General features: G+C 39.8%; 1 protein-coding gene across 6 annotated transcripts in view; it reads right to left on the bottom strand.

Moving 5' to 3' along the window:
• Window positions 1-22,353, bottom strand: part of RCBTB1 (RCC1 and BTB domain containing protein 1) — a 67,330-nt gene that overhangs the window by 28,753 nt on the left and 16,224 nt on the right. For 5 of the 6 annotated variants that reach the window (XR_002124909.1, XR_002124908.1, XR_002124910.1 and 2 more), the window contains 9 exons: window positions 16,464-16,539; window positions 16,177-16,346; window positions 15,641-15,791; window positions 12,324-12,490; window positions 9,123-9,281; window positions 6,462-6,569; window positions 5,929-6,071; window positions 4,750-4,940; window positions 1,531-1,657 (listed from right to left, as the gene is read on the bottom strand). Coding sequence is in view for 3 of the 6 variants with exons in the window: in XM_019650844.1 (XP_019506389.1) it covers window positions 1,531-1,657; window positions 4,750-4,940; window positions 5,929-6,071; window positions 6,462-6,569; window positions 9,123-9,281; window positions 12,324-12,490; window positions 15,641-15,791; window positions 16,177-16,302 (1,172 nt within the window). In the remaining 3 variants the exon portion in view is untranslated. The remainder of the gene's footprint in view (window positions 1-1,530; window positions 1,658-4,749; window positions 4,941-5,928; window positions 6,072-6,461; window positions 6,570-9,122; window positions 9,282-12,323; window positions 12,491-15,640; window positions 15,792-16,176; window positions 16,347-16,463; window positions 16,540-22,353) is intronic. The other variant, XM_019650845.1, reaches the window with a different exon arrangement.

Below are 22,353 nucleotides of genomic sequence, written 5' to 3'. Positions count from 1 at the left end.
ATGAGTACCTCCTATGAAATATTAAGAATTGTATGTAGAGCCATGGAGTACTTAGCATGTCTGCATCCTGTTCCAGCTGACAGTCCCCATTCAGATTCAGATTTTTTGAGCACTTGTTTTTTCAAAAGATGTTGTACAGAAATGCATTTTAAACAATGAAATTAAAGAAAATTCAAAAATGAGAGTTCAAACTTACCACTATAAATTAACATCATTTAAATGATGCATTTGTTTTTTGTTTCATGTAATCAGCATTTTGAAACCTGTTTAAATGTTAACTGGATTGTGATTAAGCTGATCATTTATTGTTCCATTACATTACATGACAATTTTCCTTCTTTTCTGACTCATCTTCAACATGGCCATCTCTCCTATTTTTTTTTCTGCTCCCTTTCCTCTCCTCCCAAGCCTGTTACCAATTTATCTATAAAACACATTCACTAGGATAGTCACATCCTCATGTATCAAGAAAACCTAAGCAGGTCTTTTTGTATTGTATTAACATGTATAAATCCACCTGTATGAGGAACTGATTTCTGAATATTAGATTTTCTTGAAGTATAACATACTTTATAGTTTTTAAAAAAATCATCTTTTCAAATCCTTTTAAAATGAGATAGAATATAAACACAAAATATTTTCAAAACCCATTCAGAATACTGAAAGAATGGCTCCACTTACCTAAGAAATTACTTCATCTGAGAAGTAAAAAGAAATGGGCGTCTAAGCAAGGAATAATATGTAAAATGGGTCAGAAAACTATACATGGAAGGAACAGACTGGTTGTCCACAGGATCACAGATAGAAACGTTTCCAGTTCATCTTTCAATTAATACTTTGGTGCAGATACTTATTCCCTTAAGTAATGAATGACATATGGCTTTTCGGCTCCCTTAAACATGTTATTTTGTAAATAGATTTTTAACTGAATTTCCAGAAAGGCTTGTATATGGCCAGTTTAATTCTCAACGGTCTGATTTTATGTGCCTCTTTCTCTGTAATAGCAGCCTCAGTGAGCAACAGTACAAAGAGTTACTAATAAATACAAAGTTCCCTCACATTTACACAAAGAACTCCTGACATATAGCGAAAGAACATTTTTTTAATTGGGAATTAGATGTCCCTCGGGCCAGAAGTCCAGCATGTCTTTCTATGAGAGCTTTCTGCTTGAGGAAAATGAATCTTTAAGAATCAATGGGGGTATATATACACTTTTCCCTGACAATCTTTTGTATTTTTTACTATGTTTTTTGATGGAAATAAATATTTGCCAGATCCTTTATTTACAAACAATATAGACAAATACTTATACTACTACATCATGCTTTTTCCAAAAGGCACGTGTGCACGTGCACGCAAAACTTTTTAATAATGAATGGATTGATACTATCTGCAAAGATATGACATTATGCCACCTCTCTCCACTGCCAAGGCTATTTCTTTTCAGCTCCATTTTATGGAATAACAAAGAAACAGATATTGCAAAAAGAAAGTAAGGTTCTTGATATCCCAAAGCTCATGCAAAAATACCTGATTTTCAAAACAGCTTTATGGACATGGATATATTTCCCATCAATTCGAAACTTTAGGTCAGCAGTTTCTGGACTGTCGAATTCTTTCTTCAGTGACTCTGCAACTGTTAAAAAGTCTTCATGCTCTAAAGGCAATGAACACATTATTAATACAGAAAGCTCAGGAAACATACTCAAGATTTGAAAAGATAATCATTAGCATAATGGATAATTCCATTAGATTTTTTTCAAAGGAGTTCATATCTTACTTGACAAATAAATTTCACAGTTAAAATAAGTATCATGAGTCTATGAACCACATATTTGGAAAAGCCAAATACCAGTCTTACAGACTAAGTGAGACATTAGCAATGTGTATTTTTTAAAAAAGGAAAAATTATAGGTAGTACATGATTATACAGCTACTTTTCAAAACTTAAGTAGTTCTCTTGTAGAGCTAAGAATTTATCGATTTTCCTTGACTGAAACACTAAGAATACTTTTGTTCTGCTTTGGGGTAGTTTCAAGGGGTTAGCATATTCTGCTCAAGGAGTACCAAGAAACAATTTTACCACTTAAGAGGTAATGCTAAGCAGTCCTGTTCTTATGCAAAGAAATCCTTTTCCCTTGGTATCAGAAATCTAAACATCCCTCTTAACACTAAGATTTATTGTACAAGCAATAATCCTTACACACTATCTAAAAACAGAGCAAATTTACTTAGTAACAATGCATGCTCAAAGAGAATAATTTTATAAAAATGTGATCACACTGCCTGATAAGGAGAATTGCTGTTAGGATTACAGGGATATGTAAGAAGAATTGTGTTATTACGAAGAAAAGTAAAGGCACTTGTACAAATTCATGCAATATTTTCTTGTGCTTTATATATATGGACAAAGGAAAACAAGTAGAGGCTAATGGGGAAATAAAAGAATTCCAGAGACCCTCATCAGCATTGAATGAAGGTACTATGGACAGAGACAGGTTATGACTGCCCAAAGATGAGAACAGTGACTTAAAGAACTGAGCTGTGTCTCTCAGTAGCCTCATGTTACCAGGATAATTCTTAGAGGAGGGACAACTGCTAAAACCCAGGCTGAAACCTAATAAATGAACTTATCCATGAGCTTTATTATCAGAATCTCCCAAGGAAACATCATGTGCCTGAGTGCTGTTACCTTAACCTATTGCCCCCCAACACCCACAATGCAGAGCTCTCTTGGCTATGGAAGAAAGGTCGACGATCTCTCAAAATTAGGCTTTCTCTGACCCTATAACCTGGATAGCTGGTGAATAAAGGAAAGAACTATGATGGGAAAAGAGTCTAGCAGTCTAGATTGCCACCCTACCCATCCAAAAAAACAGGTTATCATTGCCTTGACTTCTATCTAGTCGTAAGGGTTGAAATAATCCTTTCCTCCTATCAGAGAAGAAACATTCTTCTGAGGTGTGAATTCACCATCTGACTTTCTTCCTAACATTCAGCTGAGAACATAAACTGAGAGAAAAAAACACTTCTGGCTTTCAGTGGGTGGAAGGGAAAGGAGTCATCTAGCAGATATATTCAATGATCATATTTTTTGCAACTTAACATTAAAAAATGTCAGGGCATTTGTTCTGAAAAAGATGCCTTTATAGGGTTAGGATTTTTTTTTTCTTTTTTCTTTTTTTTTTTAGCTGAGCCATCCTGCCACCTGTTGGCAGCTCAGCGGCAACTCAGCTCAGGTCGGGAATCGAACCAGCAACCCTGCTGCTTAGAGCTCGCACTCTTGAGCGAGCTCTTAACCAACTGAGCCACTTGGCCGGCCCTAGGGTTAGGATTTTAAGATGCAAGAACCTGGGGGAGCTTTGTATAAACAGGTCAAGGTTAAGTAGTATGTGGGAATCTGAAGATATGGACAGAGTGCTTTGGCTGTGAATGATACATGTGTGTGATTATGGCCAAATAGTCCCATTCTGTGAACTAAATTTTTTCCAATCACTATATTCACTGTAAAAACATTACTGTATTATATATAGTTAAAGAACCTGGAAATTTTCAATTTGTTTCACTTTAAGTTGAGCAGAAGCTTAACTCTTTCTAAACATACCCTTGCCTGCAAGACCATAAAGACTGGTTGCCTGATGATGGGACAGCTCCAGCTGCCTGACACACCTCAGCATCACATGTACTACAAGACTAGCCTTCAATATCAACTGCTGAGCAAGCCAAACCCCTTGGTTGTCAAGAGATACATTAGTGTTCAAACACGGAGCATCATGACCCATTTACTCCGTTTTCATATAAACAAAAGAATAACTTAGCAGAAATACATTGACAAAAGGCAGAAATAAACAAGAATTAAAAGAGAAAGACATTAAAATCTCGGTTAATGGCTACTCAGCTTTATGACATCTTAATACTTTCGATCAGTAATGAACTCTTGAAGAAGACAATGTTCAGAAAAGAGCAGATTATAAAATCAAAGATCACCCTGAATGCCTCTGCTTGGATGCCCTTCTAAAATAAAAGTATTTGAGATTGGTTGAAAGAAAAAGAAAGAAAGTGGAGTTAACATATCACCTTAAAAACTACAAGTTCTACACTTTTTAAACAAAGATTTTTATTAAAATATAGCTAACACACAATAGTATATTCGTTTCAGATGTAACCATAGTTATTCAACATTTATATACATAAAGAAGTGATCACCATAAGCCCAGCAACCATCTGACACCGTACCACATTATCACAATATTATTGACTATATTCCCAATGCTATACATTACATCCCCATGACTTATTTATTTTATACTTGGAAATTTGGACCTCTTATTTATTCCCCACCTTTTCCTCCAGTTTTTTATCTTTCACTTATAACTGACATTCAATATTATATTAATTTCAGGTGTACAGCATAGTGATTAGACATTTATATACTTTAAGAAGTGATCCCCCTGACTAGTCTAGTACTCGCCTTTGAATTGTACACTTTAAAATGGTCAATTTCATGTATGCGAATTTCACCTCAATTAAAATGAAAGCTTTTAAATGGAGAAAAGAATAAATCCATGTAATGTTTCATATGTATTAATAAATTTTATTTTGCAAATCTAATTGGGGAAAGATACTAAAGTTAATGGAGAATGAAATATTTTGGAACCTGAAAGAGCCCACAACTAGCATATATGCAGGAAAACGGCTCAGCTGAGTGGACCATTCTTCCTGGGTGGGAGTAGCCCAGAGGTTTCTCACCTACAGACAGGAGGCGCCACGAGACGGCGGGAGTGGCAAAGCAGGCAAACACGTCGTCCGTGCAGGAGAAGTGGGTGAGGTGAGGCAGGACCACCGACTGGCCCCGGCACTGGCCCCACATGTACACGTGGCCCCCCTGGGTCTTGGCGGCAGAAGTGTGGGCAGAGTGGCAGGCTGCAATCTCTACTACCCTGAAAAATTAAAAAAAAAAAATGCATGCCACTTCTGTCTCACAGAAGGTGAATTAAAAGTTCATGCTTGGAAAACCTCAAAAACGAGTTCAAGATCAAGGGACATTGGCTAGTAAGTCATATAGACAAAACCAAAAGATCAGGGCAAGAGTGCTGTTTCTCCTCTCCTGGTAGCCCCACTTCTCATCCTAACCCCATTCTGAGTTAGGATAAATAATACATACTGTTAAGGAAAATTTGGAAAAAGGGACTAAAAACCAAAGTAAATGAGGAAAGTGGACTCTGACAAAATGTCCTGACAGTTCTAGGGGCTTAGACAGCAGCCAAAACATACTGTTTCAATACACCATTTCCTTACAAATACAACTTTTTCTCTCATCCCCTACCAGAGCTCAGAACACTCATGAGGCCGATAAACACTGGTCTAGGGGTCAGGGACTCAATGTCCCAAGCCAAATGGACATTAAGTCAAACCTACTACATTTCTGAGTCTGCTTCTTAGGTGGGTCCCGGAATCAGAAATCAACATTCTAAAACTTAGTAATAAGACCTCACAATTTCGCTGAGGAAACAGTAAGCATCTATTCTAGTAACACGCAATAAATTAAATCAATATTTAAACAGATCGTGTTCTTTCAAGGGCAGATTTTATTTATTTAAAAGTTGTTTTAGTTGGCTCAAAGGAAAAGTTTGTATTTCATCATGGTAATAGACCCTGTTCTACTTTCCAACTAAATGGGCAACAAGAAGTCTGTAGGAATTATACCAAGATACATTAATGCCTATTAAGCACAGGAGGTCATTTTAGAAAGCTGCATAGGAGTCACATCAAGTTCATGTTCATTCTGCCTGGTACTCAAATTCTTTTGTTCAAAATGAGAATGATAATAAACAGAAGAGTGACAAAGCCAAACACCACAGCGCCAGTGCACACAGTCCCACGTCCACAGTGCACACACAATCCTAAGACATTGTACAGCCACGTTACCTTTCTTTCTCCACCATGATGTGTGCTGGGCTTAGCAGATTATTTTTATTGCCAGTTCCCAGCTGCCCATACGTGTTAGCTCCCCAGGCATAGAGCAAGCCCTCATCTGTTAGTGCTAGAGTGTGTGCATAACCGCAGACAATCTGCAAATAAATTTAAATGGTTACCATAAACAGGAAACCAGGAAGGACAGGGAAAACATCTACTTAAAGATTACATCCAGCTTCTGCAGAATGCCAATTCATCATCAGGTGTGGACTAACATTCTCTGGAACATTAAAAAAGCATTAGAAACACCTAAACCTGAGACTACTAAATCTTTCCAACCACTTTTTTTACTTGTCAAGACTGATGTGCCACCACCATAGTGTTCCTTCACCTCATCAGAACTTAGGGAGGATATAATCTTAAATGTGGAAGATGAAGGCATAGGGCATGGTTCAAAAAGATTTCTTGAAGAGTAAATCTCCACTATTCCTCCAAGACAGAGCTGGGAAGAGAGATGGGACCAGTCGCTGAGTCACCACACGTACCTGGTTCACACACACGCTGTGCAAGGCTGCCACTCTCACAGGGGTCAGCTGGTTGCCATTGTTTCCCAAGCCCAGCTGGCCATTGCCATTGTAACCCCAGCCATACACCTTAGAGAGAAAGGGAGAGAACGGGCTTTTAAAACTGCTAGTAAGAGGGAACCGACTGTAAAATCAGGTACACTTTCTTCACTTCCAACACCCACATTCTACTCTATGATCCTACACGGATCTCCACATAGAGGATGTTTTAGGGGTGGGGAATGACAGAATGTGGCATCAGTTCCTACTCCATAACTTACTGGTTGGGTCGCCTTGGGCAAGTCACTAGTTCTTGCTTTATACGTGAGAAAGCTTATGCTCATTAACAATTAGGCAGCTACTGTATGTCAGGACATTGTGAAAGGTACTAGGAATACGTCTTTGGTCACAGTTTAACAGGGGAGGTGAACATATGCAAATTTTCTGCACCCAAGTGTCAGGTGCTATAATAGAGAGATAATCAAGGCACTACAGTAGCAGGGAGGAGAGAGGATCTGTCTATAGGAAGGGAGTTGAGGAAAGACTTTTCAGAAAGTGGAGACGTGAGCAGGGCTGAAGAACAGATGTGGGTGAAGGCATTCCAGGTGCAGGGCACAGAATGTGTTGGAGGCAAGTTCAGAAGACAAGTAGGTGGGCTTGGCTGGACACATCTGAGGTAGTGGTAAGAGAAAAGACTAGAAGGAAACCTAAGGACCAAGGGGATAAAATACCAGGAAAAGTGGAATACTTCTATGGGTCTTTCACTGAAATATTTCAAAACAGAGATTAATGTGCTTAAATTTTCATTTTGGAAAGACCACACTGGCCACAACATGAAGGTGACTGGTGTAAGACTTGAGACAGGAAGACCATTCAGTAGATAAATTCATCTCTCTCTGCAAATAGGTGAGCTCTGATGAGTGTCCAAACCAAGACCGTGACAGTGGGGCCAGGAGAAAGGGAAGAGAAAGGGAGAGACATGACAGAATGTGGTGACTCTTTAGATATCTGGGGTGAGAGACAGATGAGCTGAAAGCAGCAGGGCTGGGCATAGGTTTGACAGAAGAGTTACAGGCTTAGAACAGCCCATGTGGGACACAGGAAAAAGGACTGACCAGGAACAGAAAAAGGTCTAGCTCAAATCAGAAACCCAAGATGTGTGGTGGCACTGCGCCCCATGGCAATGTAGAGCAAACAAGTATCGGCTGGGGCTTTTCAGGACAATGTGACAGAGGGGAAAAGGGGACAGGGACTTTCAGGTATTAGCAAGAAATGGTTAAAAGCAGTTTCAATTTCAGAAGTGTAACAGGTTTGAACTTTGGCACTAGACATCAAAAATTTTAATAGCATACTCCCTGACCCAGAAATCCTATTTCTGGGAACTTAGTCAACAGAAATATTTGCCTAAGTGTACAAAGATACACACAAACACAAAGAGTAGTACTGAAAATCAGTGCAACATTGTTTATAACAGCAAACAGTCAGAAACAATTGAAATGTCCATCAGTAGAGCTCTGGGCATGTGGGTCATCCACACAAGAAAACCTACGCAGCCATTAGTATATGAAAAGTAGCTACAAATGGTCTGAGTACAGATTCAGGTAAAACACACGTTGTTAAGCAAGGAAGTTACAGAACCGTAGAGAAAAGAACAGGTATAATAATCCAATTTTTTAAAAAAGGTAATTATATAACTTTTATAGAGAAAAGTCCCCAAGGATATAAATCAAACTATTAACAACATTGGGAAAAAGGAATTCACTTTTTACTTTGTTTCATTTGTTTTCCTTTGTTAAAATGACCACATAATAATGCTTTTTAAATTAAATTTATTTTTATAAATAAATGGGAAGTGACTAATACGGGAATGGAGAATGTTATATGACTATCCCAAGGAATTCTGAAGTCACCCAGGATACCAGAATTGATTCAAAAAATAACCTAAGAGAGGTGAGCACTCAGTAAACTCTAAAGCACTCTCACACCCCAAGGCATGATTTCATACGTCTGTGTCCAGAGATGTATCTTTGGATAATTTTTATGTACTAAGACATGCATAGGTGGTAACAGGCCCATTTAAATAGAAGTTGCAACTAGAATAATTTAATAAAAATAACCATCTTCTCAAAGGTGATGATGATAGAGGGTCACTGAAAGGCGGGTTTTTAAAAGTAGCTAAACAGCAATCAGAACAAACCATTCTGCTTTTGCAAGGTGCTTCCTCCTGTGGACAAACATTTCAGATGTAGGCAGGTAATTAGTTCTACCGGCTTCATGTGCATTGGGGTCGCTGATGGCTTATAAACATCATCAGCTAACTTTAAAGAGTACACAGTTGATTTTTTCATTGGAAGAATAGGGTGTATCAAATTCTTTTATCAATTACATTAAATTGCAAACAAATACCTGTAAGCATTAAGCTACATGGATCTTGCAAAAAAATTAAATTTAGACACATTAGAATCTTGCAGATAAACCTTGGAATTTGAAAATTCATACTGAGAAGCAAACATCTTCTATCAATAGAGCTGTCAAAACAAAGCCCTCTTCCTTCCATGATCTAATACACTCATTTCATGAAAAAACTGACATTTCATTGAAAGAAGAGGTGGGGAGAGAAAAGGGAATGCAAAGATAGCTCACCTCACCGTTGTCTAGAACAGCCATGGACGAGGTCTGACCACAGGCGATGCCTACCACCCTCTTAATATGTAAACAGTTTGTAACTTTGCGAGGAGTTGGCTGATTTGCTGTTGACCCTGAACCCACCTGGCCACAGTTGTTATAGCCCCACGCAAACACCTACACAGAAGGTGAAGAGAAACAATGGTGAGGGTGAAAGTTATACCTCTAACTACAATCATCATCATAAAATAAAAATAAACCCACTTAACAGAGTACGTACATGTGCTAAATGGCCCTATGTGCTTTATATGCACTAACCTATTTAATTCTCATAGGAATCCTATAAGGTGACCCTGGGATAGATACTATTATCCTCAGGTTATATATGGAGATGGAAACGGAGAGGGTAAGTGAATTGTTTGAGATTCCACAGTTAGTAGGTGTAGAAGCAGAATCTGAACCCAAGCAGTGCTTTTAACCACTATGCTGTACTGGCTCTATATGATGGCAGTTCTATGTTCTTAATCTGTCATCAATAGAAAATAGTATATGCCACATAAGTATCAGTGATATGAAAAATCTGCTTAACTCTTTGGCCACAAATAATCTTTTTTTTTTTTTATGGGAACCTTTTGAAACCACACTATGCTTTTCCCTCTCTTGTTAATCACCAATACTGGACATTACATAACCTTTCCTGATGACTCAGGACCATCATGATTGTAATTATCAATCACAGTTCCATGTCATAACACAGTAATGCTCACTAGTACTAAGGAGATATTTGTCCCTACAGAAATGACACCAGGCTGTCAGGCTATTCTTGGTAATATTTTCTCTGAGTTCTCATTTGCTATCTGTCAGCTCCAAGCAGCTCCCCTCAACTGCATCCTGCTTATTGCTTTTGGCCTGTGATCTGCCACAAACTGAAAACCACATTTCTAAGAGAGACACGCAAATAGATCTATAAGCTAGTTCAAAGCTAGTAAAAAAGATGAAAACAAGCAAAAAATCACTTCCAGTTAATTAGCAACTGACTCTATCAAACAGGAGTATGACCAAAGAGAAAAATTAGGGCAAGGGGAATGTTGGCAGTAGAGGAAATAACTTCAACACAAGGAGAATGTTTAAGGATCCCTCTCACCCCGCTTCACTTGCCAGCAGGAAGTGGTTCTCACACATCCTGAGTTCTGGCTTCCATAATTCTTTCTTTCCTCTGTCAGCACCTTCTAAGTTACATGTCTGACACTACCCAAGGCAACCACAGTAAAACCCACTACTGATGTTTTAAAAGAATATGTGCTACAGGTTCCTTTCACAGGTACAAAATAAATAACCTGCAACACTTCCTGAAAGTGGGTTCACAGGAATAGCTAGTATAATAATGCAAATATTTAGCACAATTACCCAAAGTAACATAGGCTTAAAGTAAAAAATACCAGGAATCTGGACTGTATAAATTAGCAAATTCTAGTTTCGACAATCATTCTTCTGGCACTTCTGAAATATCCCCAGTTCCCTGTCAATGTAGCTGCCTTTTATTTAAAAGATGGAGACTGTAGTTCTACTAACAAAGCAACAGGCTCGGAAGCAGTAGATTCTGGGGCCCAGAGCCAGGATGCTAGCCCTGGCTCCAGCACATCCCAGCCATGAAACCTTGATCTCCCTGAGCTTCTTCGGTTTCCTCATCTATAAACCATCTTACTTAGAAAAATCACTGTTAACACCACTGAAGGATTTTAACAGGAAACAATATGATCCGATTTGTGTTTTAGAAATCACAGGAGGTAGAGAAGTAATATTGACAGGTTGACCAATCTAAAAGCTATGGAATAAAAGATCATGGCAATAGTCCGGGCAGATGACAAGGCCTTACTGAAGAGCACCAAATGATATAAGAGATTAGAAGGTAGAAATCAATAGGCTGAGCAACCTTTAAGATTAGCACGGAACTTGTGGGGTGAACAAGTGATAGGTCGGCCGGTAAAGGAACGCGCGCAGTCAAGCAAGTTAAGAAAGTTTAAGACAGTCTATTTTATTTATTAAGACAGTCTATTTTATTAACAGAGAGTCTATCGGGCTGAGCAAAGATGGCTACAGCCCAAGCTGCACGTCTAAAGGAGACATGCAGCCCTGAGGGAGGGGGTGAGGAGGGTTATATAGGGGTGGTGATGACAGGGTAGCATTGTTTGAACAGTGTTGACTGCCTGCAAGCCAGTAGCTGGTTTGGGGCATTTTCTGTTATCGCAAGCTGGGTTCTGTCTGCAGATGCAGGCCAACAGACATTTTGTTGTTTTCTTGCAGGCATGGCTCTGTCTGTAAGTCAAGGTCTCTGAGACCTAACATTCAGAGACCTAACATTAAGTCAAGGTCTCTAACATTCAGAGACCTAACAAGAAGTAGTACAGTACCTACTGGAATCAACATTCTAAAGTTATTTTCTATGACATCATTACATTTACTGACAAACAAAAGACACCTTAAAGGATGGGGTCATTAAAAAAAAAAGTACAGAACACTGTCATAGACATCAAATTTGTAGTCTTAGAAAATAGCACAAGGCTCAACTGCCTTAAGACTAAAGTTTACTTTCATCAAAAGAGTGGTCCTGATCACAAAATACAGGTTGTGTTAGAAAAAGTGTATGCCCACAGTGTTTTCAGCTATGCACACAGAAATACTATGTTCACACCATACCAAGCACAATATGGTCATTATGTTTTCTTAAAGCAAGGCACATTCACAATAGTCAAAAGGCAGAAACAACCCAAATATCCATCAACATATAAATGAATAAATGTGGCATACACATACAATAGAATATTATCCAGCCTTAAAAAAGGAAATTCCGACACATGCTACCACATGGATAAACTTGAAGATATTACGCTAAGTGAAATAAAGCAGTTAAAAAAGGACAAATATTGTATGATTCAACTCTTATGAGGTACCTGGAGTCGTCAAATTCACAGATACAGAAAGTAGAATGGTGGTTGCCAGGGACTGGGGAAGGTGGAAGAGGACAGTTAATGTTTAATGGGTACAGAGTTTTCATTCAAGTTTGCAAGATGAAAAGAGTTCTGTGGATAAATTGTGGAGGTGATAACAAAACTGTGGATGCACTTAATGTCACTGAACTGTACACGTAAAAATGGTTAAGATGGTAAATTTCATATGTATTTTCCCACAACTTAAAAATAATGAAAGAAAGGCACTTACCTCTCCATCAGCTGCCAGAGCCATTGAATGATGTGAGCCGCAAGCTACTTCAACCACTTGCTTGATCAAGAGATTGGTACAAACTTGGATGGGAGCAATGTTTTGGTTGGTTGTCCCATTCCCAAGCTGGCTATATCCATTGTGACCCCAGGCGTAAACAACTCCATCTATACCAGGTGGTCACACACAAAGAGTCAGCTCCAAGAACAAACGGTAACCCGTGTACTTTCTTCCCCAGACTTTGCACAACTCATTCTCCAACCTTAATTTCTTTCACATTGTCCTTCCTCCCTGTAAACTAACCACTGATGAGGGGTGCGGGAAAGAGGCATGGGTAAGAAAATAGGATAGATAGGTGCAAAATTGTTAAAGAAAGGACTTGGTACTAACATAGAAAGAACATCAGCTTTGTAGTTAGAAGTCAGCTTATATACTCGTATACAAAAGTTAGACCTACTAACCAAGGCTGATCTAGCTACTGCCACTACTGAATGGCCGCTACACCAGTAACAGAACCAGTGCAGAGCCCCTGATACAGCTCTTCCCATCAAGGAGACCAACTAGCTATTTGGTAGCAAGATGGCTCCAAATGGATCTATCCCATCTTGTAAAAAGCAGCCAGTCATATTGACAGAAAGCAACATATAATCCAGATATTATAACAGCCTCAAAGAGAAGATACTGAATCCATGAAATGAACAGGAGGCTCTAGAAAAGAACGTTTAGAGAACAAGAAAGAGAATTTAGAAATGTAACAGCAGAAATGTTAAAATTTCACATAAGGGTTGTAAGATAAGTTGAAGAAATTTCCCAAAAAGCAGATCCAGAATCTCTAACTTCCAAGAAAAATTCCAGAAATGAGAGAATCAAGAAAACAAGGGAAATTGTCCATGAAATATCATAAGAAAACTTTCCAGAAATGAAGAAATTTCTAGATTCAAGGGCCAGTAGATGATCAATACAATAAATTAAAAATTACCCACACCAGAATATATAACCATGGTTATTTCAGAACACTAGGAATAAAGAAAAGATCCTAAAGCTTCCAAAGAGGAAGAAAGTCATATGCAAAATAGCAAAAGTCAGAATGTCATCAGCAACCCTTGAAATCTGAAAGGTACAATGACTTCAAAATTCTGAGGAAACATGATTTCCAATTAGGAATTTTAAGCCCCAACAAACCATTGATCAATTGCAAGGGTAAAATAAAGACATTTTAAGACAAGGCCTCAAAGATTTCTCTCACACATCCTCCCTTGGAAAGCTACTAGAGAATGTGTTTCATCCAAATGATGGTAAAATCCAAGAAGGATTATAGGACCCAAAGAAGAGGGTATCCAGAGAGGATAAAGATGAGAAGACTTCCAGGGATGGTGGTGAAATGAAGTTCTAGGCTGGCAGCTGTGCAGTAGGCTTAGAGTGACCAGTCCAAGCTGACACAGGGCAGAGGGCTCCAAGAGATGGCCTGATATACTCAGATGGACAGAGAAGCAGCACCGCCCTGTGGAAGAGTCTGGGCACGTGTTAATGATACATGTATAGAAAAGTAAGTAAATACACCCCAGGAAAATAAACAGTTGTACAAGAAAGGAGGTGGCTCAGCTCTAAATAATACTGACAGAGTCCTAATAATGTAAATGTTGAATATTGATTTCACCAAAATGGTGAATCACTATATTGAAAGGATAAAGGGGAGGGAAGGGAAGAGAGAGAGCTAAATTCTATCTGCCATTATAAAAAAAAAATCAAAGAATAATATCTAAATTTGAAAATTTAAAAATAGCAGGATAAGCATGTTAATTTAAAAATATGAGATTAAACATCAGAAGAAACACCTGAAAAAATTAAAAGTAGTTCTTTCTGAAGGACAGTTTCTAAGAGTGAGGAGGGGGAAGATGAAGGGTTTTTACTAAAGGCCATAAACCATTTGATGGTTTAAAGTGTTAAATTGTTTTAAAACTATATGATTGTAAAACATAAACAATACACATGAATATATGTATTTACATGTATGATACATAATACACATGTTTAATGTATATTGTGTAAAATGTGTTATAATGATCAAAATTGAATTAAAAACAAAAAGGAAAATATTCCCACAAGAAAATTAGTTATTTATATCTATATTTTTGTTTTATGTTTATTTATATCTTAATTATAACACTCAAGATAGTTAAAACTGTATGATTTGGGTGCCAAAAATAATTCCAAAAGAAGAGTTATAATTTCCTAAGGTCACCACTTTGAAGAAAACCAAAAAGTTGAATGTATATGTTTTTTCTAAAAAACTGCCTCAGTAATTTTCAGTGAGAAATCAAAGACTAGTTAAAATTGATACGTGTTAGGAAAACATTAAATCATTAGGTCACAATGGATGACAAGCTGAACCAGTCAGCAAAGCTGTAACGGCTTGAAAGAGCCAGTGTGAAGCCAGGAGGCATGATTACATAACGCGGAAGTGAGATAATCACCTCATTATGCTCAACACCAGTTACACTCTTACTAGACAATCACGCTCAGATCTGGATCTCACAGCTTCAGAAAGATGCAGACAACTTAGAATGGATTCAGATATGAGACAGAAACAATCAAAAAGCTCAATACTAAGAGTTATGGCAACATCAAAGGAAGCTCCTAGTCTGGAGACAGAAAGGCCAGGGAGCAAACTGTCTCCCAAATGCCACTCTACAAAACCACCCAACAAAAAGCTGAGGACCTGAGAGAGCGAAGCATAGGTTAATGTACCTAAAATAAAAAGGGAAGAACTCAGGTTATAAATAGCAGATTTTCAGGGGGTTCTGGCTAAGCACAGTGGAGACAAATGGCCAGAGGCAAATGCATAGTTTCCTTTAGTGATCTTGTGGAGGCCGAGAGAAAGAGGAGAGGAATCTGTCCGTAAGGCACCCTCAGGAATGCCAGGGAATAAACCAAGATTTCTTGAATTCAAGGTTCAGGAACTACACAAAGAATGGAAAACTAGTTTCACCTGTGTTCATAAAACTGTAGCAAGTAAACCTGAAAGTTGCCTTGTTACCACAAATTCACTGAAAATTTAGGGGGAAGGACCATTTCGGTTGCTATATCTAATTTTCCACAACATTAAGTAAGCAGCCTAAAACCTCAGACGTTTGCTTAATTTGTAAGTCATCCTATGGCTCTTCCAGAGTTAGCCTGGCATGTTTAACTTTTACCTCTCAGAAATAAAGAGACAAACATTAGAAGTTAATTATTTGACCCAACCCCACCTCCCCTTAGCTTAGAATTAACTGTTCGATATCCCCCAAACTGAAAAGCTGGACTTGTTCCCTCTTTACCTTCAGTGCTAAGGAGAACATGTGGTCCACTCCCATAACTAAGGCTTTTAATCTTCTTTCCACATAAGGCTTCTAGCTTTTTGGGTACAAGTGTACTCTGGTTATCTCCAGTTCCTAGACAGTTACTATAGTTCAGTCCAATTACAAAGACCTGGAAAACAAACAGTTCTGTCTGAGTCGTTTGGCCTAACATTACACAAAGGCTCCCTTATTTGCTCTGAAAATAAAACACACTCAGGTTCAGTTTGACAGCTCAGTGGGTAGGAAGAGACTAAAACGGTTAAGAAAAATTCAACCTCCGGTGACATTAAGTTTTAGACTATTTGGTTATACTATCAAGCCCAAAGAGTAGCAAGGTGGGGAGTGGTATTAAATCAAGAAACTGAAAGAAAAGACAAATTATATGAAAGACACAGTCTTCTTTAATTTCAGGTTCTTTTATCCCCCACCTTACCTCAGTCTTCAAACTGCACACTTCAAAGCTCAATCCCAAAATAATCCTTAAAATTAAACTCTGGATTTTGAGAGATTCTTACCTCATCATTGTCAGTAACGTACAATGCTTCATTGGCTGAGGTGCCAAAGACACATGCTTTCCGAATAGATGCAATTTCCTGAGGTGAGAGCAAAGTGAAGATTGGCCACTTTCCTACATCCACCATGACTCTGGCTTCAAGCAATTCCTATAAATAAGCTGACATCTCTGCTGTAACAAACAAAAAGGATTCCAAAAAAAAATTTAAATAACCACTAAACTAATGCAAAACAAAAAGGCACTGTTAATAACAGAAAACAAAAGCTAATTCCAGAATAAATGACCCACCTTTGGTTAGACAGATTGCTCACTTTCCCCAGGAACGTGTCTAATCTTTCCTCCACCTTCAGACCTTGGCCTTTTCCTGCAATGGAAGGAAAACAAGTTGCTTGACTTGCGCACTTACAAGTCAGTGCTTATCTATTACGTGCATGCTTATGTGCAAGCAGACAGCAGATATGGAGGGAAGACACACGAACTAGATGAAATCAAAGTACCTCATCAGGTATTTTCCCCCTGAGTATTGAGATAAAATTAAAGGTTGTAATACTAGTTTGTCTTAATTCTCAACTAGGAAGGAAGGAGGGAGGGAGGAACAGAGTGAAGGAGGGAGAGGGAGAGAGAGAGACAGAGTTACACAAATCAGAATCCTTATTTCTACTTTGACACTCTCCCACTACCATCGCCAGGTTGCACTGAAAGACCTCCAACCCCTGTAGAAAGTCACTGCCACAACCAAGCCACTGTTTAACAATGGGAATGGGACACCCCTCAGTCTAGAGTGGTAAAAAATATTAAGAAGCACTAGCCTAAGATTTACTGGATGAAACCACAAAAGAAAATATTATATTCTGGTCCTCATTTATATGACCACATTTTCTACATACATACAGATATTTTATTTCATATAGTGAAACATTATATGAACAAGGGTAAGACAATTCACCCTAATCTTGCCATTAGAGTTGATGACTATAGCCTTCATCCAAGTAGCAACTGGCTTAAACAGTGCCCAATAAAAAGTAGGGAGATGTATAAATTTCCACACAACTCTAAACTTCATCTGTTTAAGGAGTTTTACATGAAGAACCTGGTCATGACTCCAATTCTTCCAGGGTTGAAAAGTATTTCTAGAAATTCCAGGGGGCTGCACAATATAAAACCCTATTGTGCCAAGTGAATTTTCATTCTGGCTCTCACTTCTGGAAACTGAAATAGAACCAAACAGTTGCTAAATACAACCAGCGCTTCCTAATGAGGTACAGAACTTTTGAAGTTCTTTCCTAGTCGCCCTCTTTTCAGACCTCTAAAAATGGCAAAGAAAGGCAAGCTCAAGACCAAGGTCTGGCTCCAACACCCACCACAGCACCTATAAAGCAATCCTCAGAGCTTGAGCATACTTAGCAAAGGCCTGTTTCCACAATCCAGGGAGACTTTTCCCATCAGCACCAATTCGGATGATGAGGATCAGGTGCCTGTTATGCCCCAAGTATCACACACATAATCAATAAGCTTTAAACACCATCAGGACAGGCTATTATTCCCTGGCACTGCACAGCCAGACTCCTGGAATACCATTTGAATGTTCTGAAAATTGTGCATGCATGGTTATGTGCGTGCACACACACTTGCATATGCATGTGTACTGGTGGGAACAAAGGATTTGGGGGAGGGTAAAAATTAATACATAAACATATTTAAAAATATTTGTTTCAAATGGTACAAAAGTGTATAGGAAAGTAAGTCGCCCTACCCTCTCTCCCAGACCCTCTCCACAAAGGCAACCACTGTTAGTAGTTGTTTTAATTCCTTTCAGATAGTATATACTTACATAAGCGTGATATGTATGTGTGTGACATAAGCATGATATGTATGTGTGTGTGGAAGCTTTTCCCCCCAACTGAACAGCACATCTTAGAAATTATTCTATATTAGAACAGGCAGACCTATTTCAATGCTTTTCAATGCTACTATAGAGCATTCCATTACATTGATTTAACCATTTACCTGTTTCCACTGAGAGTCATTTAAGTCACTTCTAGTCTTTTGCTAATACGAACAATACTGCAACTATTGTTTGCATATATTATTATATATATGTGGCTTTTTGTGAACATAAATTTTAAGATAAACTCCTAAAAATGGAACTGCCAGGTCAAAATCCAATAAATATTTTACCTTAAATAGCTATTTCAAATTGTCCTCTACTGAAGCAGTGCCAATATAAAAAATAACCATCGATGTATGGCAACACCTCTTTAACCACAACCTTACTACAGTGTATTATCATGGTGTCTCAGTTTTGTTTAACCTTGAATTTCTCTTATGATGATTGAGCTTGGGCATCATTTTTAGAAATAATCACAATAACAGCAACTATAACAACATTTCTTGAGCACTATATACCAAGCATCGTTCTAAATATTTTACATTTACTATTTAATTCTCACTTTACAGACAAGGAAACAGAGGCAAAAAGATATTAAGAACTTTCTGAAGGATATCTGGTTTCCCTCTGGGAAGAGGGGTTATGGCAGCAGCTTCTAGGGCCTGATTCCACCAGCTTTTTTTTTTTTTTTAAGATTTTTTTCTTTTATTGGGATATTGGGGGGATGGGAACAGAGCTGGGGAATTGGGGTAAGGGGAACAGACAAGTTGCTGTCATTTTGTTCTTCAGTCTAGTTGTGGAGGACGTTGCTTCACTGGCCCAAGTTGGCACCATCATTGTGCTCTTCCCGGGCGAGACAGATCAGTTGCCGGCTTCTGGACGACCACTCACTGCGGCTGCTGGCCGCTCACGCTGGCTGCTGGCTACATACGGTAGCCCATGGCAACCCACTGCCACAGGGGCTGCAGCCTACGCCGTCGCCGGCGACTCAGCACAGCTCAGCTCCAGGTTGAGCTGTTGTTCAGCATCTTAGCTGTGGAGGGCAGTGTCACTGGCCCTCATATGTGGGATCCGAACCGGGGCCCTCTGGCGTCCCAAGCCAGTTCTTAACCATCACACCACTCGGCCGGCCCTCCACCAGCTTTTAAGCTGCCATTTGACAACATGTGCACATGGGAGACTGCACTTCTCAGACCACTTGCAGTTGAGAATGTCATGTGATTATTAGCCTATGTCCATCACAAAATGACTTCCAGTCAAGATGGTGGAGTAGATAAATGCTGTGCTTGCCTCCTCCCATGATCACATCAAAAATTACAACTAAATTATAGACACAATCACCCTGGAGAACGATCTGAAGTCTAGCTAAATGAATTCCTATAACTAAGGATATAAAGAAGATGACACTTAGTCTGATAGGAGGGGCACAGACAAAAAACAGTCTGGTCCCACACCCACATGTGGCGGTTGAGAATCAGGAGGAACATCTCAGTGCAGAGGTCCCGCCTGAGAAGCGAGGGGTCCCAGCCCCACACGAAGCTCCCCATCCCAGAGCACCAGTGCTAGGAAGAGAAGTCCCCACAACGTCTGGCTGTGAAAATCAGTGGGGATTTTCACTCTGTCCAGGTGAGACAGAGGGCTGCTGGAAGCCCAGGTGTCCTCTGCAGGGCCCGAGCACAGACTTACTCACTCGCAAACACTTGCCCTAAGTTCCAGTGAAGTAACAGCAGCTTGAAAGGTACCAGGGACATATGGGGAGAAACTGAATTGTGTGGCTTCATAGCGAGGGCTGGAGGGGCAGCCACGGTAAAAACAAATTGCGTGGCTTCAGGGCAAATGCTGAAGGGCAACCGCCATTGCTCATGTGTTGAGCCCTCCTCCCACACAGCCAGCAGGTGCAGGTGGGTGCCAAATATGAATCTGCTTCAACCTAGTAAACACTTCCTCCTACCCTGGTGACTCCCTGTGACCCTGCCTCACCCAACTCGAGCCCCACTCAAGCCTTTTTCAGCAGCTGTTCATCACAGGCAGTTGGCCTCAACCCAAACTGCAGAATTTCTTTAAAATTCACAAAAGGTCCCACAGGCCCCACACAGGCAATGGCTATCCTTGGGGTTCCCTGGGCCTCTTGCTGATTGGCCCCAAGCCCAGCACCAGTGTTAAATCTGAATCTGTATTAACCTCATGAACATCATTCACCCCACCTTGGTGACTCCCCGTGACCCTACACCACCCAACTCGCACACCTCCTGAGCCTCTTTCAGCAGCTGTTCCTCACAGGTAGCTGGCCTCAGCCAGTGCTACAGACTTTCCTAAAAACTTTAAAAGGTCTGCAGGACCCAGGCAATCCATGGTTGACCTAGGCATGCCCTGTGCCTCTTACTGAGAGGTCCCAGGCCCAGCACTGCTGGCAGCCAGCCTCAGTTCACTGCGTGGCCTTTCCCACATGCCTCCAGGAGTAGCACAGGCAGCTACCAACCATGAATCACTCTGTAGCCCGTACCAGGTGGCTCCGGGCAGGGCAAGGCAGTGGCTGCACCAGAGCCCCTCCCAAGAGGCTGCAGAACCAATACACCCAGTGGCTAGCTTCAGAACACAACAGAACACTACCCAATCAGCTCCATAAAAGGCACACACAAAGGGTTGTTTCAGCAGACACCTGAGCCCAACTGGGGCAAATTACGCTCTGTGGGGTCAGCCCCTGAACAGCAGCTTGTCCACTGTGGTTGTGGCAAGTCCTCACAGCCAGTCAGCATGAGGGTCAACACTACCCACAGATATGCCAACAGCAATCAAGGCTCTACTACAATGGGAGGGCACACACAACTCACACAAAGGGCACCCCTGGAGCACCCAGTTCAAGTGACCAGGGAGACTGTGCCATTGGGCCCCACAGGACCTACTACATAAGGCCACCTTGCTGAGACTGGGAGACATAGCAGATCTACCTAATACATAGAAACAAATACAGCGAGGCACTCAAAATGAGGAGACAAACATGTCCCAAATGACAGAACAGAACAAAACTCTAGAAAAAGAACTAAACAAAAGGGAGGCAAGCAATCTACAGATACAGAGTTCAAAAAACTTGCTGTAAGAATGCTCAATGAACTTAGTGGAAGAATAGATGAACTCAGTGAGAACTTCAAGGAGATAGTAAACATAAAAATGGACACAGAAACCATTAAAAAGAACCAGTCAGAAATGAAGAATACAATGGAAGAAATCAAGAGCAGATTAGATGAAGCACAGGACTGAGTTAGCAATCTGAAAGACAAGGTAGTGGAAAACATCTAATCAGAGCATTAAAAAAAAAAAAGAGGATTGTTTAAGTGACCTTTGTAACAACAGCAAGTGTAACAACATTGACATCATATGGGTACCAGAAGGAGAAGAGACAGAGCAAGGGACTGAAAACCTATTTGAAGAAATAATGACTTAAAGCAGGGAAGGAAACAGACATACAAGTCCAGGGAGTGCAGAGTCCAAAACAAGATGAACCTAAAGATGCTCATATGAAAACACATCAAAATTAAAATGCCAAAGTTTGAAGACAAACAGAGATTGTTAAAAGCAGCAAAAGAAAAGCAGTTAACCACAACGGAGCTCCCATAAGACTGTCAGCTGATTTCTCAACAGAAATATTCCAGGCTGGAAGGGGCTGGCATGGAATTATAAAAAGCTTCCCCAACAAGGAAAAGCTGAAGGAGTTCATCACTACCAAACCAGTATTACAAGAAATGTTAAAGGGACTTCTTCTTTAAGAAGAGATGGGAAAAAAGATCATAAATCTGAATAATAAAATGGGAATAACTACACACCTATCAACAATCACTGTAAATGTAAATAGATGAAATGCTCCAATCAAAAGACATAGGGTAGGTCAGGGGTCGGCAAACTTTTGAGACGGAAGAGCTGCCCGTGGTCGGTAAACTACGGCTCGCAAGCCACATGCGGCTCTTTGGGTACATACATGTGGCTCTGAAGTAAAATTGAAAATAAAAATAAAACTATCATAGTTTCATTTATAATATTACTTTAAATTTTCCTTATTTTTAAAAATATATTTATGGTTCTCGAATAATTTTTAAATTCTTGTGAGGGACAGGATTGGCTCTTCCAAGGGTCGGCAAACTTTTGAAACGGAACGTACCCAAAGAGTCGCATGTGGCTCACGAGCTGCATGTGGCTCATGAGCCGCAGTTTGTTGACCCCTAGGGTAGGTGAATGAAGAACAAAACAAGATCCACATATACGCTATCTAAAAGAGACCCACTGCAGATAAAAAGA

This window comes from Hipposideros armiger, unplaced genomic scaffold (assembly GCF_001890085.2).
Source record: "Hipposideros armiger isolate ML-2016 unplaced genomic scaffold, ASM189008v1 scaffold_148, whole genome shotgun sequence".
Lineage (NCBI taxonomy): Eukaryota > Metazoa > Chordata > Mammalia > Chiroptera > Hipposideridae > Hipposideros > Hipposideros armiger.
This window is presented reverse-complemented; position numbering and strand designations above follow the sequence as displayed.